This window comes from Coptis chinensis, chromosome 5 (genome assembly GCF_015680905.1).
Source record: "Coptis chinensis isolate HL-2020 chromosome 5, ASM1568090v1, whole genome shotgun sequence".
NCBI classification, from domain to species: domain Eukaryota; kingdom Viridiplantae; phylum Streptophyta; class Magnoliopsida; order Ranunculales; family Ranunculaceae; genus Coptis; species Coptis chinensis.
Window position 1 is genome coordinate 13,949,418 of NC_141460.1, and position 18,817 is coordinate 13,968,234.

At 35.6% G+C, this 18,817-nt stretch overlaps 1 protein-coding gene and 1 long non-coding RNA gene across 13 annotated transcripts; one reads left to right on the forward strand and one right to left on the reverse strand.

The window, feature by feature from the left end:
• Nucleotides 1–255: 255 nt before the first annotated feature.
• LOC147496788 (double-strand break repair protein MRE11-like) lies at nt 256–9,765 on the forward strand. 11 transcript variants are annotated; one of them, XR_015194897.1, is made up of 9 exons: nt 284–588; nt 2,053–2,176; nt 2,447–2,584; nt 3,276–3,479; nt 4,629–6,710; nt 6,834–6,907; nt 7,872–7,934; nt 8,033–8,096; nt 9,520–9,765. XR_015194897.1 is itself a non-coding variant. In XM_086559669.1 (7 exons), exons 3-7 carry the CDS (start codon nt 6,647–6,649, stop codon nt 9,633–9,635), a joined length of 381 nt encoding a protein of 126 aa, XP_086415795.1. In that variant the 5' UTR covers nt 256–588; nt 2,053–2,176; nt 4,629–6,646; the 3' UTR covers nt 9,636–9,765. The 11 variants fall into 11 exon arrangements, 2 of the variants coding, with proteins under 2 accessions (XP_086415795.1, XP_086415793.1); XR_015194898.1 differs by lacking the exon at nt 2,447–2,584 and having other exon boundaries at nt 257–588; XR_015194891.1 differs by lacking the exon at nt 3,276–3,479 and having other exon boundaries at nt 286–588.
• A 995-nt stretch (nt 9,766–10,760) lies between these two features.
• Nucleotides 10,761–15,641, reverse strand: LOC147496789 (uncharacterized). Of its 2 annotated transcripts, XR_015194900.1 has the most exons (4): nt 15,522–15,641; nt 15,237–15,438; nt 11,222–11,283; nt 10,761–11,124 (listed from the first exon to the last, which is right to left on the reverse strand). It is a non-coding gene; the product is annotated as an uncharacterized LOC147496789 (long non-coding RNA). The 2 variants fall into 2 exon arrangements; XR_015194901.1 differs by lacking the exon at nt 11,222–11,283.
• Nucleotides 15,642–18,817: the final 3,176 nt, after the last annotated feature.

Below are 18,817 nucleotides of genomic sequence, written 5' to 3' on the forward strand. Positions count from 1 at the left end.
CGGGCCAAACTCAGGTCGAGTTTATAAGGAACCGTAAGTAAATTTTTACTTTTGCTAAGATCCTGACAAGTAACAAATTGTATATTAGAGTAAAAGCAACAACCATAGATGAACTAATGGTTGATATATGTCTAAAAAGCTATAGATTAATGCTAAATTTTATTAGTAAGTCTGAATTTAGGGTTCAATTCGAATGATCACTAATTGCAATCTAACGTATCTTAAGTTCTGAACAGGTCACATGGAGTGAGATTGGTAATTGTGGATTTTAAAGTTGATCTCAGTCGGGCCTCAAATATGATTACAGCTAAATAGTACCGTGGGCTGTCAATTTGAAAATAGGAGGCTGAGGGGGGTATTTCAGGCATTAAAAGAAAAAAATGTATATATATCGTATTTTAGGGAGAAAGAAAATCAGAGTGAGCTTATGGAAGAAATTGCAGAGATGAAGGAGGAGGAGGAGGGAGAAAGAAGTCAATTCCCTCTCCCTATAAATACGATTCGTCCTCCTCCTCCTCATCATTTTCACAAAAACAACAAAAGAGGACTGAGCTCGTTCTTTCTAGGGTTTCACTCCAACTCGAACAGGTAAATTTAAATTAAATCAATTTATTTTTTCTACGAAATGGTTTCTGGTGCTTTTACTTGTTCCATTGATGATCATGATTATGATGGTATGCTTATAAAGACAGACTGACTAGTTTACATTAGTAAAATTTTGAAAGTGTCCAAGGCAAAACTTGATAACCTTCTAAAGGACACTGGTTCTATGTTCTTAGAAACCTTGTACAATCATTTAGCTGATGGTATTTTCAACTAAGAGATACCAGATTCAAGTAGCAACGATCTTGTGCTGTGACCAAGGATTGATCTAATGAGAATTGAGAACCTGAGTGGTTGTACTTATCTGATGAAGGATTGTAAAACTGAGATGTGGTTTTCGTTGCATAGTGGAGTTATAGGGAGCTTGGAAAAAGCATGAAAGCTGAAATAAATATCTAAGGGGAAAAAAAATAAAATAAAGACAAACGTCACGAACTTATTTCTGTAGAACTTCATAAATAGTTTTCTATTCCTCTCGAATTCCTCTTTAATGGCCTTTGCTTGGGGCTACTAGCTTTTACGACTTTTCTAATTTGTACAATTGTACCCCTACCTAAACTTAGCGACAACAGAAAATCACATCGGACATCAGATCATCACACATTATAAGATCTGCTATGTTTCATCAAAGGTCCGAGGCAATAGTACACTAGTATTTAGGATCTTAACATATATACTGTCAACGCAAATGGACGACTTTCATTAGTATTTGTATGGCTGCTTACTCATACTGCATTTCAAGTTCTAGTACTACTAAGCAAATTTGATTACTAAAACTGAAGAATAGTGTAGAAATGAGTACCTGATAAGAGGAATTGTTTAGATAGCTGTTAGGGCCATCTCCGTCATTCATTGAAAATGATACGTTAAAAATGATATCGTATCTTATCATTTTTAACGTATTGAGTATTGAATCGTATGTGTATCGTATGATACTCCTCAAATATATTTTTTATAGTTTTATATGTGATTGTGCGTGTGTACGTGATGTAAATAGTAGTTGCTATTTATAGTAATCCCCTTTGTGCTATTTTTAGTAATTCCTGGTTTTAGTTGGTTTAATTGTTTTTAGAAGTCCAATTAGTTTTAGGAGGTCTTTTCAAGTATTTCTTATTGGGACTATTGTTAGTTGTCAATTAGTGTTAGTTTCCTATTTGGATTTAGAAACCACAAGATATTATAAGTACGACTTTAAGCCATAGATTTCAGTTAGTGTTTATGTTAGTTACAAACTCCAGTGTTTGAGGATTAATTCCCGTGGGTTGAATACTTGTTTATCTCCTATTGATGATTCTAGGGTTGATTTATTTTATTTGAGTTTTATTTAATTATGTTTGTTTAGTGTTGTTCTTTATTTTTAAGTTTAGTCATTTATTTAAGTCATTGGTGTTCATCTTACTTCCCACTTCCACGAGTAAGTTTTACAAAAAAAAAATCAACTTATTGCAGGGAGCGAGAGAGTAAGCAGAAAGAGGGAGAAGACTTAATGAGAATAGGCAAGGTGAAGGAAGCAAACTTAAAGTTTAAAGACTCAGTGGACATCAATCCTTATCATGTTTATAAGTTGATTCAGGTACATTGAAGTGTTTAGTATAAATTAGATCATTTTTTGCTTAGTCAAATTCGTAGGATAAAGTGCTGGGATATAGTTCATTTTGTATAATATTATCTTACTCGTTAGTTTATGATGTAATGATGATTTGAATTTAGTAAACTTGTAGGAAAAAAAAACTTTATTTCACTTCAACATGGTGATTTTATATTGGAATGAAATATTAAGTAGAAAACTATAATGTATTTAAACATGGTGAGTAGATACCTAAATAAACAAATCAAATTATAGGTTTTGAAGCAACATCAAGTTGAGTTTGTGGTGGCTCCCTATGAAGCGGATGCCCAGCTCGCTTGGATGGCCCTCAACTGGGATGTTGATGCTGTAGTCACTAATGACTCAGATTTAATACTTTTTGGCTGTCCGAAGGTGAGTCAAGTCTATTTATTTTTGTCAAACTAATCATTTTAGAAAAGGGAGGGGTTCAAGGGACATATATAAATTATACCTAAAATCACTCGGGTTGTAAGCATTTAGATCTTGTGAAATTCAACGGTCATTAAAGAAATACAATCAAATGGGTTGGTGGGACTGAACCAGTTCTTTGTGTTAACTGAACCGGTTTGGAATAAAAAGTTATCATCCTCTTCTTCCTGAATCTTGCTCAACTCTCTCTTTTTCTGATACTGTTCAAATCCAAGGAAAATGTTAGTTCATCACTTCTACAGAATTGGTTTTGCACATACTCAAAAATTTTCCTTTTGAATTATATTATACTTTTCCTTCCTTCTTTTTTCTCAAATTCGACGTGAGGAATGACGGGGAATTGAGTAAGCCTTTGGGTGCTGTGACAATTGATAATGGAGGGGTTTTGCCTGATATTCATTCGACGTTACTGCCAAAGAAAGCTAGAAAAGGAAAAGGTGCTGAGTTTGGTTCTGTTTCTCAAGAGTTTGAGGGGTGTCATTTCTTTGATCCGTTGATTTTAGTTTGCGTAATTCTTTAAAAGGGTGTGCTGTATATGGGATGTTGAAACCATCATTGCATGAAAAACAACCTGCAACCCCTCCCTTTAGAAAAAGTCTTACAAAGCGTGTTTCCTTTCTCCCATTGGATATAGGTTTTGACTGATGTAGATTGAAAGGGCTCTTGCCAGTTGATTGAGTTTAAGCAGCTGAGGGGAGATGGTATATTTGGACAATTGACTTTTCAACAGTTTTTCGAAGCTTGTCTTTTTGGAGGCTGCGATTACTTGGAGGGGTTGCCAGGGATGAAGTTAAATAAGGCTGCTAAGCTCATCTTACAGCATTCCAGTTATGAAAAAGTAAAATCCTCTGGTTTTTTTCTTCTGTTAAGTAGTTTCGGTTGTTTTAGTTGCAGACTTATACATTATGTACAATCATGGGTGCACATTTTCGTGTCTTTGTGATGAATGCTTGGGTGGATTTCATTTGTTCCGTATAATAATTGTACTGAAGCTTCCTGCTTCTTTGCGTGACGGTATTATTGGCAGTTTTAGTGGTCTGTGTACTTTTAGGATGGGTTTTCCGTATTGCTTTGTCTGACTGCTCATGGCTGTCAATTGGGACTTCCATGATAGTTTGCCACACTTGAAGCGTCCGTGGATTGTGGGATGCATAAAGTGGCCAAGCTCTATCATTTTTCAAAGAGAAAGTTTGGCTGTTACTAACCCCTGGGGCAGCAGCCCATCTTGGATAGAAACTCTATCCTTCAGAGGAACACCTTCCCCCGCTCTCTCCGACCAAGTATCATTCCATACCTTTGTACTTTCTTCACTAGCAATTAGGTCCTGCACATGACCTTTGACCAGCTCTTTACATTTAAAGGATACCCCTCCAAACATGCATGCTTTTTCTGGTACATTCTATCAGTGTATTCGTGTTTCTGGGATTCCTGCTTGTGAGTGCACTTTCTATACGTGGATTTTTTAGTCGGCCTACAAATGAGTTTGTGATACATAGAAAGTGTTTGATCCAATTCCTGAAACGTACCTGTTTTCCACTTCGACAACTATGTCATATTCCTAACGCTGTTGGTCTTAAATCAACAACTAGTTTTGACATGCTTATGGTCTTTGTTTATCCTCTTCTACATAAGATAGTTAGTGGTGGTGTGGACTGTTTTCTGCTTGGTGTTCAGGAAAGGATGTGTAGTGGTAGTCCAGCACTGTTTTGTGCTTGGTATGATATGGAGGCACAATTAGTAAGTGTTCATTTAGACATGGTATTGTATTGGGTGTGGGTAGCAGTTGTTTCCCTTTTTGTTTTTTACACACTTGGTGCTTGAAGATTCATCTGTGTGTGCCTTTTGACTTGCTATAGCTTGGAAGTGGATCTGGTGTTTATCAAATTTTATGAAGTCTGCGTGTGCCTTTTGACTTCTTGTATTGTGAATCACTTACTAACAAAATTTTGTGGGTTTATCTTCTGATAAATTTAGTCAATTTTTTCAGGTGATCACACATTTGGTTGACAGTAACCAATGGACAAAAGCTTATCCAAAGCTTGAAGACTATAAAAGAAAGTACAAAATGACAGTGCTTACTATCATTTCATCATGCAAGTTATAGATTCTCTGGTGCTTAGTTTGAGTTCTGACCGACCAACATCTTTTCCGCTAGCCTTTACAATAAGGTCACCTATAGCAATAAAATTTTACTAAAATTGCACCATAATATGCTTTCACCAGGGATAATTATCATGAGAAAAATAAATGGAAAGATCTCTAAATTGTATAATATGATGTGAGAAAAGGTGTTTACCACTTTGTCCAAATGCTCGAGCAGGAATTGATGCTAACCCTTGAGTTGTTCTCATTGCCCAAATTAAGGCCCTGCCTTCCTTTTGGTCCATCAAGATCTTCAACGTCATGTGAAAAGATACAGCGTATTCCAAACCGGCATCTTCCCGAAGCATAAAACACACAAGGAGTTTTGCTGTTCTTGTGTGTCATGCCTACTGCCATCTGATACATAATCATCATGGACATATCTTCCTTCTGGTCTATCAAGAGCTTCATCTTTATGGGAATACCTGCACTTCGTCCCTTCATGGCAGTTTCCAAAGGTAAAGAATTTACAAGCAGTGTTCTTGTGACTGAATGGATCAGGCTCATGGTCACGTCTTGAGTATACATCTGTCTTCCCCTCATGGATCATTTTATTTGTTCCACAGCCACAGCCACCTAGGCAAATGAGAAAGAATACCACAACCAACACACAACAACAATTCAATAGAGTCAAAGATCATTACTAATCAATTTCCTGAGAAAACTACAATTCGGTAGTCGATAAACCAAAAATAAAATATAATATATGATATGATAATACGATTGATAACCAGATTACTATCATATAGAGGCTTCTGAGTTTTGGGGTTCAATTCGCCTTTAGCTATCCCTTGTACAATATCTTTAGGTATGAATGATCCCAAAAAGGCTAGCTTATCATTCTCCACTTGTAGGTCTTCTGGAGGAGTTGCTAGATAATCTATCATTTCAACACGCAAGTTATAGATTCTCTGGTGCTTACGTGATGAAATGATGAAATGATGAAAAGCACCAGAGAATCTATAACTTGCGTGATGAAATGATAGATTATCTAGCAACTCCTCCAGAAGACCTACAAGTGGAGAATGATAAGCTAGCTTTTTTGGGACCATTCATACCTAAAGATATTGTACAAGGGATAGCTAAAGGCGAATTGAACCCCAAAACTCAGAAGCCTCTATATGATGGTAATCTGGTTATCAATCATATTATCATATCATATATTATATTTTATTTTTGGTTTATCGACTACCGAATTGTAGTTTTCTCAGGAAATTGTTTAGTAATGATCTTTGACTCTATTGAATTGTTGTTGTGTGTTGGTTGTGATATTCTTTCTCATTTGCCTAGGTGGCTGTGGCTGTGGCTGTGGAACAAATAAAAGGATCCATGAGGGGCAGACAGATGTATACTCAGGACGTGATCATGAGCCTGATCCATTCAGTCACAAGAACACTGCTTGTAAATTCTTTACCTCTGGAAACTGCCATGAAGGGACGAATTGCAGGTATTCCCATAAAGGTGAAGCTCTTGATAAACCAGAAGGAAGATATGTCCATGATGATTATGTACCATATGGCAGTAGGCATGACACACACAAGAACAGCAAAACTCCTTGTGTGTTTTATGCTTCGGGAAGATGCCGGTTTGGAATACGCTGTATCTTTTCGCATGACGTTGAAGATCTTGATGGACCAAAAGGAAGGCAGGGCCTTAATTTGGGCAATGGGAACAACTCAAGGGGAGCTCGAAAACGGGGTAGTGAAGACTTTATGCTTGGTTTTCATGTGCGGAAGAAATAAGACTTTTATTTGATTCATTCAAGTTAGCTTCATTAATAACTCAGGTGTTCTTTTGAACTCTCTTTTAGCAATTTTTGTATGAATCTGAAGTTCATTTGCTTTGTGAATTAATTATTGACATATGTGTTTGTTGTTCATTCATGTGATGTTGGCATCAATTCCTGCTCGAGCATTTGGACAAAGTGGTAAACACCTTTTCTCACATCATATTATGCAGTTTAGAGATCTTTCCATTTATTTTTCTCATGATAATTATCCCTGGTGAAAGCATATTATGGTGCAATTTTAGTAAAATTTTATTGCTATAGGTGACCTTATTGTAAAGGCTAGCGGAAAAGATGTTGGTCGGTCAGAACTCAAACTTCCATCAATTAGAATAAAGGTGATACATATCCTACATCGTTTATGTCTTTGATATTGAGGAACTCCTTTGTGATGGTTCCATTATATTCAGTTGCGTTCTTCGATTCTTTCTCACTGGAACAATTGGAAAATACGACGCTATAATCTTTTACCTAATGTTCTTTGATCTGTTAATGGCCAATTAAGAAGTCAGTTTATGTACGATTTATTTATTTATAGTGAGTAAGAAATGCTATAACAGCATCCCCTGTTTCAGGAAAAAAAATGTCCAAAAGTCTTAAAATGTGCCAATATGAAAAAGTATCATTTCTGCAACTCTGGTCTCCTGTGCAATAATTGCCTTTTTATTTATTTTTATTTTTTTCAATTGTGAAAAAACAGAGCAAATTACGCAAAATATGGAGTATTTTCTTAAAGGAGACCAGTTCAGCGAAGAAAGAGGAACATAGATATAAGTATTTAGAGGGCAGGAGAAGTGGAGAACAACTATGGCACTCCCTTCAGGTGAACTAGAATGGGTGTTTTGGAAAACAAGAGCCCACAGATTAGCCTGCCATGAAAATAAACATTAATTTGATTAGAAATTTCTTGTAATAACTGCTTTAGCAGTAAGAGAAATCAGGGTTCAGGTCCAACTGCCTTCAGTTTCCAATTTTCGAGCCTAAGACACCCACAGGCTTTACCATTAGTTTTTTTTTTTTTTAGTGTCTATATAAATGTGTGAGTATGTGACTTGTACAAGTACAATAAGAATAAAATGCGAAAACAATACCTTTATAGTTAGTGTACTAATTTAATTTTTTTCTGTTATAATACATCAACAGAGTGCATAGTTATGCCCCTGTATCTGCCACCACCTCTGCTGCCTGTAATAGGGGTAGGAGATACTGTGATTTGCATTCAAAGCAAAAATCACAAGGTTTAATTGTAAACATTTTGTCATAGCTCTATTTGTGGGATTGACCTCAGTTTTAACATGACAGGTAGATTACTCAGGATTTATGACAATAAACCCGCAAAGATTTGGGCAGAAGTATGTTGGAAAGGTACCTCCCTTCGCTGTTCAGCATACTAAGAAATGTTGTACTTTGGACAATTCTGGAGCAACTCTAAGAAAGTGGTAGAATTTTCTTGGATTATGTAGGTTGCAAATCCACAAGACATCCTTATTCTCTCAAAGGCTGCTAAAAAATGTAAATCTGTTCAAGGTAATTGAAGTCTCGTGTGAGTTGTGTCGTTCCTTTACGCATCTTGCATCCCTATATAGTCAATCTCTTGAACATAATTGAAGTCTGTTAGTGGTTGTGTAATTCCCTTTCTTCTCTGGTTACAGTTGTATTCTTTCTAGAAAAACATCCAGTGTAGTTTGGAGATTTTGGGGTTCATATAGTCTTGGAATTACTTTTCAGCGGATCATTTGAAGTAGGACAACTTGTGCACTCAGAGATTGACCAAGGAGATACTACTAAAACAAAAGCCTATAAGGCCAAAACCTATATTTTGCTCAGCAATTTCCTTTTATAGGAGCAATTTCCTTGCCCGATTTAAGTATTTTGGTCCGAGATGGTTATAATTAAAATAATAGCATATGTAGCTCCATGAGCCGCGTCCCTGTGTTGGCGCTCTTTTGGGTGCTGTGTCGGATACCGACACACATGCCGTATCAGTGTAACATAGGTTTACGTCCTTTCAATGCTGTTTTGCATACTTCGATTGTATGAAAGCTTCCTTATCCTCTAGGTTAGCTGACTCATGCCATCTGTTAGAGGCTTAAAGTGTTGTAACTAGTTTTCGTTTATCTGCACTTTATGTGTATATAAACCTCGCACTTATATTAGTGTACCACTACTGTTGGACTGTTGGTCATTAATATAAATATGGGAGATCGGAATTAATTTGATTTCATTTTCTCAATTTAATATTCCGAATCAATCTCTTGATCTGTTACCAGAGCAGTCCTAGAGTTTGGTCCACCACCTTTGATTACTTTGAGGAGAGTCACTTTGAACTTACATTATTGTATGTCTAGTTAGATTGCAAGCTCCAAGCCTTCTTAAACAGATAGAATTTCTAGGAATTGATTGCAACTTATGGTAGAGCTTGCCTAGAAAGCCATGACAACTAGCGTCTAACTCTTAGGACTTTACCTTCACTTGCAGAATATTGTCTAAGTCAGCCATCAGTGCTCACCAAATGCCATCCTAGTTGAGGTGTATATTTTATCTGCATAAAATAGGGTTGTAGCAAACTGATATTGGTCGCAGTTCAAGGAGGTTCGTTGTTCCTGTTTTGCAAAGTGACTGTAAAGTTTAGCTCACCACACAGCAACAAGTTTTTTTTTTCTTTCCGTGGTGTACTTGATAATCTGAGTTAGGTGTGCTCTAAGGTATTTGTAGAACAAATTTTATCCTTTCCACTCGTCAGTGGTTAAAGCAAGGTTCTCATAAGTGGTCTGTGTAAATATTAAAATCTTTGAGATCCTTTGTTCTCGGTGTGTAGCTCTTTTGTAAGTAGAATGTAGTAACATAGTCAAGATTTGACAATTCCCATAGAACTAAAAGCTTAAGAAGTCCATTTGTACTTGCAGTTACAATAGAAGATGGAAGCTGACTGTTGATACACTTTTTGCAGGTAATACGAAATTATGGTGCTCTACGGAGATGAATTATACCAGGATTCCCCATGTTTTTAAGTATTTGGAGGAAAATCTTACCAGGAATCATCAAATTTGCTGTTTAGATTTTTGATTGTACTATAAACATGGAATGGCTAGACACCCTTGTTCCTATTAACGTAGCCATGCCATAATGAATATAATTTCTTGCTCTAGCAGGGCTTGTGTCGGAAGGTTGTGAAATGAATGCGTGTATTATCTCTTTTGAAAGTGTCTTTTTTTAACAGAACAAGGGGGTCCAAGCGGGCCCCTTTTTATCTTTCTTATAATTTCCTTTGCAAGTGAAATACGGTTCCCAGCAAAAGCCTCCATAGGTTGCTTATAACAGAAACTGCATTTACATTAGTAGTGATATTTGACAAAGAAGGCTGAAACTTTAAACCCCCGGGAAACTTCCAATGTCTGCATCACTGCGTCATTTGCACGCTTACAATAGGATTTGTATGACCTGAGTAAATGAGTAGTACCATTTATTCGTTTGGCCTCAATGATAAGACTAAATTAGTCTAAATATATGCTTAACTGCCTTAAGTGTTCAAAGAGGAGCATTGAGCATGAGATTCCTCTTTAATGATAAGATGATAGACAGATTTGAATGTGTAGGAACCCTTCCTCTGACTTTACCAAACGAGATTATGTGGAGAAATTGGGCGTTGTGTGGATAACACTTGCGATGTTTTTAATATATAGGTTGAATACATTTATGCATTCCTAGTTAGGATCCATGACATGGTGTCAATATGAAGGAGGTGGTTTACATATAGATAATGGAGTGTGGTATGAATAGATTTGAAGTCCTCCAGAGTGAAAGGTTAGTTGTTTAGGATAATCCAAGGGTCATTGAACACGAAAATCTTGGATCTATCCCCAACTGCCCAACTTGTGTGATTAATTACTTCAAATGCTTACATAACCTTCTCCAGAAATAAGAGCAGTCATCAGGTATCTTATCAACATCCTTTCGCCTCCCATTTTCTATCATTTACCTCAGCAGAGCTTTCCATTCCAACCTAGGTTCATTCGTCACAATGTCCCTATTGGAAAATTAGATCCTTTGTGCTTGCTGTACCTTGAAACTGGATTCTTGCTTTCATGCCCACTGCAAAATTAATGACCTTCAGAAGTAATTTGTACAATGTTTAAGATCAAATGTCTAGAAGGATTTTATGCTTCTTCGAGGAAAATATCAGTAGGCTAGTTTGAATGGTAAAATCAATGACTTGCATTTTGCATGACTTGAACAGAACTACAGAAGTACATGATGAAAACTTTCTCAAAATTAACAGCAAGAGAATCTCTCAGCTTAAGAAACTCTCATCAGACAGTAATAGAGTAACTCTGAACATAAAACCAAAACTTACAGACTACCACAAGAACCCTTATCTGGGCAAAAGGACATTTGTGCTTCATGCCTCTGTTCGCTATGCTAAAACTAGATTATAAATGTCATACAATTATTCACTCTATATACAGGCTTTGCTTGGACAGATGTACTATCAGAAGTAAACCCTCTGAACTCTATACTTGGAATTCTTCGCCTTGTTTCTTGCATTGGCTTTTCCCTGTTGAAAAATAGATAGTATTATGAGACCAACCACCCAGATTTAGGAAAGCTTTAAAGCTAACATGAAATGAAAAGTGAAGAAACACATGCACTACTTTTTGAAGGTGAACTTTCATATCTATGCTTGATTAAGATTTGATAACCTCGAGATGTTCACCTAGAAAAAGATAAGAATGATCACGTAAAAACGAAGAGTAACAGCAACAAAAGAAGAGCACTGAAGGAAATACAAACAAACAATACAATAACTGTATGAGATCAAATATTTTACACCTCCTTAGACTCCTCTTTGTCTAAAAAACAAGAAAATAAAATTGACAACACTGCAAACCCGAAATTTGAACCAGTCCATGTTGCACATGAGCACACCATACTTGATTTTCACTTTCTAGTTAGAATTTCAGAATCTCCTAGACACATCCGTCTCTTTGACTCTTAAACTCACAAGACTCCTAACTGCAATTGTTCCAGTATAGACTGCATCTGAGCAAACCAATTTAACTGACTTTAGCCTTCTCATTAAAGTTTATTAAAAGTCCTACTTGATCCCCCATTCATTACATTCTCCCTTCATAAAAATCTCCTCCCAACGTTCACATCATTGCTACACAAACAACTCTCTATGTTTTTTGTTTTTTCTTCATTCACAAAATCATAGTTTTGTTTTTCCTCGTTTTCTTTTTCTCCGTCACCAATAAAAGAAATGCCATTTCAAATTTAAATGTTACAAAGAAAACTGATAGTAGAAGTCTCACAACTTGTTAAGTTAAGTTCTACTCAAAGCGACACCAATACTAATAGATTTAACGGTTGCCGTATTGAAAAACCAAAACCCTAGCCAAGTAATCTCCCAGTAAATTTATCCAGTGCACTAAAAATCATACACCATGTGGTTTCTCTAAACGTGCATTAGTTTGTGAATTTATTAAGTTGCTTTTACAGCAGTTGATTTTCTTTTAGAAATAATTTAAACAGGATATATCATCTTTCTTGAATTAAGGATGGTCAATAAGATACCATCAGTGATAGGTAAGAATTAGTTTTACCACGATTCTGTAAGTAGGTAATGTGATGTATCTTGTTGGCGGAAGCTTCAACAATGGATGAACATCAATTATGATTAATGGACAAACACCTAAAACTAGGGTTTAAACCTTCAATATGAAGAAAGAAAATAATATTCAATAACAACCTTCTCACAATTGAGGCCTAGATGCCTTCATATAATAATTCTTGTTCCTAATTCTAATGGAAACCAAAATAGAAACCTTACTAAATAACATAGATCTAATACAAATAGGAAACTACTAATTCAATAAGACTACTAATAATATAATTAGAACCTTCCATGCCCATGCATCATAATGTCTTTATCCTAAGTATCTAACAAAGGTTCAAACTTTCACATGGCGCACTTAAATAAACCAAAACTGATATTCTTTCTGCAACTTTTCTTACACAATCCTCATAGTGTTTGACAAGGACGTCTTGACTACCCATCAAAACATTTTTTTTATATTTTTTTATAATATTTTACAAGGACGTCTTGTGTGGTCAGCGGAAGGTCTTCAACATTGGGTGTCAGCTGAAAAAACTGACTCTTCCATCAATCCGGTCTAAATTTGTAGCTATACTAACTTGAGCTTCTCCTGATATGTTGTCGCTTGACCCCACGTCAGAGTTCAGTCCATCGGTTAAAAATGCTTTTAATTTCCTGTCCACTCTCAGTTTTAAAATTGATCTTCTACCCTTATCACTTGTCCCCTGAAAGTCCCCATCAAAGCTACAATAATTCATCATCAAGTTTTCTCTCACATATGATTTATTCATTTCTCCAACATGTTGCTTCATATTCGATATAATCAAAACAAGTTGTCAACTAGGTTACAAGGACACACCATAATTTCTTAAAATAAATCTGTGTCGGCTACATATCCACGTATCCGTATCAAACACATATTGGACATATATTGTATTTGATATACCTCAATTTTTCACAGTTCTCTCTGTTAAACACTTCGTATCCGTGTCGGTTACAGAGAGACCTATTCATGTAAGTGTAACTTAGGTTGTCTATAACTCTTCGAAGTTTCCCTCTATGTGAATACCAAGTGTTATATTCTGTAGGACACATCCTAGTATTCTACTCCACATAAAATGATTCATTACGATACTAATGGGACACGCCCCCACCCCCTTAATCTCCTCAACTTTGTAAACAATAGAACCAAAATACTAATAATAATCTTGTGCAACAAAATACACCAAGATACCTCTCTAACAGACTTTCTCCTAATGTTGCAGTTGGTATTGTTCCGTTCAGTAAGTTTTCTTCATTTCTCCAACAAGCTGCTTCATACTAGATGTCTGATCTTACTCCTTATACAACTCGACATTCAAGTATTCAACTTGATCAAACAAGTTGTCAATAACGACTTCGAAGGACCCTCCACTTAACCATCCACTAGTAAATTGAGGCCGCCCAAAACGACCAAGGCACCCCGGTCCGAGGAAGCAATTTTCAGTACTAAAAATTGCAAGTCATTGTCAAAGGTGTTCTTCAACTTGATCAAACAAGTTGTCAATAACGACTTCGAAGGACCCTCCACTTAACCATCCACTAGTAAATTGAGGCCGCCCAAAACGACCAAGGCACCCCGGTCCGAGGAAGCAATTTTCAGTACTAAAAATTGCAAGTCATTGTCAAAGGTGTTCCTAAGGTGGCACCTTTGACAATGGTTGAAAACCAAACGCCCTGTGAAACATTCTACTCCACATCAAATAACCATTTACAACACCGTAAAACACCCAAGCTAGATCCTCACATTTGTAGATAACATAGCCAATATATTAAAATTTCAAAACCATTCTTGTGTTGCAATATTTGCCAAGATATCGTCTCCAACGGACCACCTACTTAAGTTGCACTTCATATACTTTTATCTTGTTTCCACTTATTTCAAATCTTTTTGACTTCAAACATAAGTTCAAAAATATCTAAAAATGTTTGCGACGGACAAACTTAATAAAGCCACAATATTAAATTGTTCTTGTCCGTCAAATTTTACTTTCTCATGGATTACCTACAAAATAGCACCACATATATTTTTTCACGTCAAATGATTTCCAATCCCTTGGGACTCTAAAAGCAACTCTTGGTCCTTGGGAAATCTAAAAGGACTGCACTCCTCCCTCTATTGTGTCAGTAATCCTGGAAATTATTGCTGAAGGAAAGGCTATTCCTAATACACAGCTTAATTCTCTTAAATCATTTTCTGTATTTATCACAAAAGAATTTTCAAGTTTTAGGATCGTGCATTCGTGCCTACCGAGATATTAATGAATTTTCAAATCTTAATTCGAGTTAGTTCCAAGCTTTAGCACAGCCAGTTGATCCCCTTCGACAGAAGAAATCAGATCGCGGACAAGCTTTGTTGGTCAAGTAAATCCTTGCAAGGAAAAGTTGACAGGTGTAAAAAACAGATGAAACTGAGGAAATGCACCCGTTCTAGATAGTATAGAGTGCACAATCCTACTTTAGGCATCAAAGAAAATGGTTAACTTATTGTTTTTAGTTCGGTATAAAAATAGGCCACGATAGCCTACAACACAATAGAAAAAGTATTACAACCGAGTGGCTACATACATATGTTACATGGATACGCCATATTTCAAAAATAATCCGTGTTTCCCCAAAATTTTGATACTACACCTGTATTCGACATGGAAATTGAGGTATATGATATATAACATACAATATGTGTCCGACACGGATTATTTTTGAAATATGGTGTGCCCATGTAACATAGCTAATACCAATAACAACATATCCAGAGCTAACACGTGGTCCCGTGACCCGTCTAAACACGAATTGCTCAAAACAACAATTTCTAAACTCCGTTAACACCTTAGACCACTGTTATAAGAGAGCCTTGATAGACACAAAAGTCTTCTAACCAGCGTACTAAGAGAACCATTTCTATATGTAAAAACAGTTGAAAAGCTCATATCATTTGCTATTTTCTTAAATATGAACCAGTATAACAAATTAATTACATAGATAGAATTGTTAAATGAAAACGAAGAAATAAATTAAAGTAAGATTCATACCTTTGGATCAGAGAATAATTCATTTTCCTTTTCTATTGATATGTGGCTTAAACCATTTTCCCCTTGGTTTCAGTTTTCTGACTTGAGATGGGGTGTCCAATGACCTTCCCTTTGTTTGTATTGGTTACACATTTATCAGTTGGACCAAACTTTGTACATTGTGCAGTCCCAAAGATCTTCTACATTCAGACTGGCATGAAACCTGCTAGATTCAGTTAGCGATATGGATAATTGAATTCAAATGTATGATTTCTCAAACTGAATTTGAAGTTTATTAGTTACTACCTTCAATTTTGACCTTTCACAGCAGCCAAACCTCCCAATAATAATGACCTCTCAAACATTTTTCAGTTATTTGGGACTCTAATCTGAGCTCAAACTCCGTCATGTTAAGTCTAAACGGGCTAATTCTAATGTAAATTACTTTCAGTGCCATTTTTACCCACTTTTACAGTTCTGATTGGGCCAAGTCCGGATCCATTGGAAAGCTTATTCCGACCCGGTCGTTTTGACATAAAGTATGCCCAATTCATAGGTCCGAGTCCAAAAATATGCTCTTTTAAAGCTCTTATGGTTTTCTGTCATTTTTCTATCCGAATTGACTTTGACTTTACAGTTTTGACTGGGCTTGAGTTTGAAAATATTTTTTCTTCTTGATTCTTGGGCTTTAAATATAGAACTCTTCTAGCAATAATCTTGACTCGTTTTCCATGCAAAATGACGTCTTTAAACACATAAACAACTCCAAGACCTGAAATACATAAAAACACGTAAACAATACTAACTCTTATTTATTATAAACATAATTGGTCTAAATGTAATACTATTACGAGATTTAAACTACACTTTTGGGTGCTTATCACCCCATCTGATTAAATTTTCGTTTTCATATAATCTTCCGGAATGTTGAGATATTTTAGTACATGGTATACGACTGACTTTTGTGACCTGCCAGGTTGCAATATGACTCTTAGTTTTAGAGGTTCGCATACGTCTCAAAGACTTGACATGGTGTGTATATATATAGAAAAGATAAACATATTTGTTGTGACGTTGTAAGAGAGTAAAATGCAGTTGTTTTGTTGAAAAATAAATGATAACATTTCGCTATACTTTTTTATGTTTGGAGAATTGTTAAACCTAATAACAACAAAAAGAATGTTTATATCTCCAAACCAATTATTCACATATCAATTAATATTAAAAGATTTGAAACACAAAAAAATGTTAAAGATTTGGGGCTTCGCACTTCACAATGAAAGAACAGTAGTCTCTCCATCCATTGTGCTCATCTAAGTCCTCATCGAAAAACTAACACCTCATAAAAATTATCCTTCCTCATACCACATTAAATATAAAATCTCACACCATTGAACATTTATACATATTATGAAATACGAATGGATATAACTTATCACATGCATGCTAAAATAACAAGTAGACATAAGAACATTTTGTATAGGACCAAAGTATGCTTGGAACAAAATAGTTCCAATTGCCATACACCAAGGAGAAACGAGAACTTACATCATAATAAGTACAGTTTGTATCACAGGTAAGCTGTTATGTTATTTTTAGTAGGGTTAACGAGTATTACTCCCCACCCCACTAGATGAGCCAATTAGAATTTTGATATAACATAAAAACAGTTAAACACTAATATTAATGCTAAATAACACTAACACGTAATATACCGTTCTTATGTTATCAATTCTAAATACTTACTCTCAATATATCATCTTGTAATAACATTCGTTCCACTCTTAATAAATCAAGAACATGTGAATTCAACCAATTTAATCTAAGGAAGGAACACGCGTAATGATTTGAATAAGAAATTAACTATTATGATGCTACTACGAATTTATACTAAATTAACTTAAACAATATAAATATGTGAATCAAAGATAGAGAATGTTAGAGAGAGAATTAAATATACTTTTCAATTCCTAGAAGTGTTAGAATTGATTGTTGAGAAATTATAATCTTTATATTCTCACTAAAAGTTTAAATATAAGTCTTAGACTTTTATGATCCCTAATTCAATTAGACCATCTTTAGTCACAATCAAATTAGCATGAGAGGAAAGTTTGTTTTCCATTCTCATGTCAAAACTCACAATCCTCAAGTTTAGATTTTTCTCTTCTTATCTCTAAGTCAGGAAAAATCCAAACTTTAAACCCTAATAAACAAATCTATGCTAAACAAATCAAGTCCTCTTAAAACTTCATTAACCTCCCTCAAATGGGAGTTTAGCTTTGATTCATTGAACTATCATAAATTATATCTAAAGAAGAAGACATAATAGGAAGAGAAATAACTTTATTAATGAAACTATGGTGTTTAATAGAGATTGAAGGTTACATAATTAAAACTAAACTAATGAGGGAGAGAGGGGTATTAAGTTTAGCCTTAATCTTCTTTATATAGGAGAGGATTATGTTTACATTTTCGTGTATAGGTCTGGAGGTTAGACTTTTGGCCTCTAATGTGAGCCCAAAGTCCATTAGGTTTAGTCTAAAAGGGCCAATGCTATTAAAAATTCATTCAGTACCTTTTTCATCCACTTTTACAACTCTGATTGGGGCAAGACTAGGACCATTAGAAAGCTCGTTCTGAGCCGGTCGTTTTGATATAAAGTAGGCCTAATTTCGTCTACTTTTACAGCTCTGATTGGGGCAAGACTAGGACCATTAGAAAACTTGTTCTGAGGCCGTTATTTTGACATAAAGTAGGCCCAATTCCGAGGCCCGAGTCTAAAGATGCGCTCTTTTGACATTCTGATGGCTTTTTGTCATTTTTCTACCCGAATTGACTTTGACTTCCCAGCTTTGACTGGCCTTGAAAAAACTTTTTCTTATTGATTCTTGAGCTTTAAACATAGAACTCTTCTAACAATCATCTTGACTCATTTTCCATGCAAAATGACGTCTTTAAACACATAAACAGCTCTGAAATACACAAAAATACGTAAATATTACTAACTCTTATTTATTATAAACATAATTGACCTAAATGTAATACTATTAAGGGGTTTAAAAGATCAAATAGATTTTGTTAGCGGCCGATCGAGGGTTGTTCATACATGGTAATAAGTGCCTCCATGAGAGACTTTGTCGTCTTCTCGGTTTTAATATTAAAGGCTACCGACTTCGAGAGACTCAATCAGATTGTGGCCAATGCATTTATATCTTGCAAATCTTATATGTCTTGCAGAATCTCTTCAGGCTTCTCACTTATCAAAGCTTTCATCAAATCCTTTTGATAGAGTATGTCCTCAATTTGCATATTCAATAGTCGAAGTTTGTACCGTCAAACTTCTCTATCTTATAGTTTTTTCTATCGGTCTTCGTGACTTCCACTTGAACCAAACAACGATGAAGAATCTCTCCAAGGAATTTTTACAAACACCTAACTTGCAACACAACTTTGGTGCAACACTAAAGGTGGACTCTTTTCCTCAAACACCTTGTATACTATGATTCAATTTGGCTCTAATACCACTTGTTGGGAGATTTCACTAGGAAGTCACACCTTAATCTAATTACTCTCTATCCCAAATGACTTCTCTTGGAGGTCAC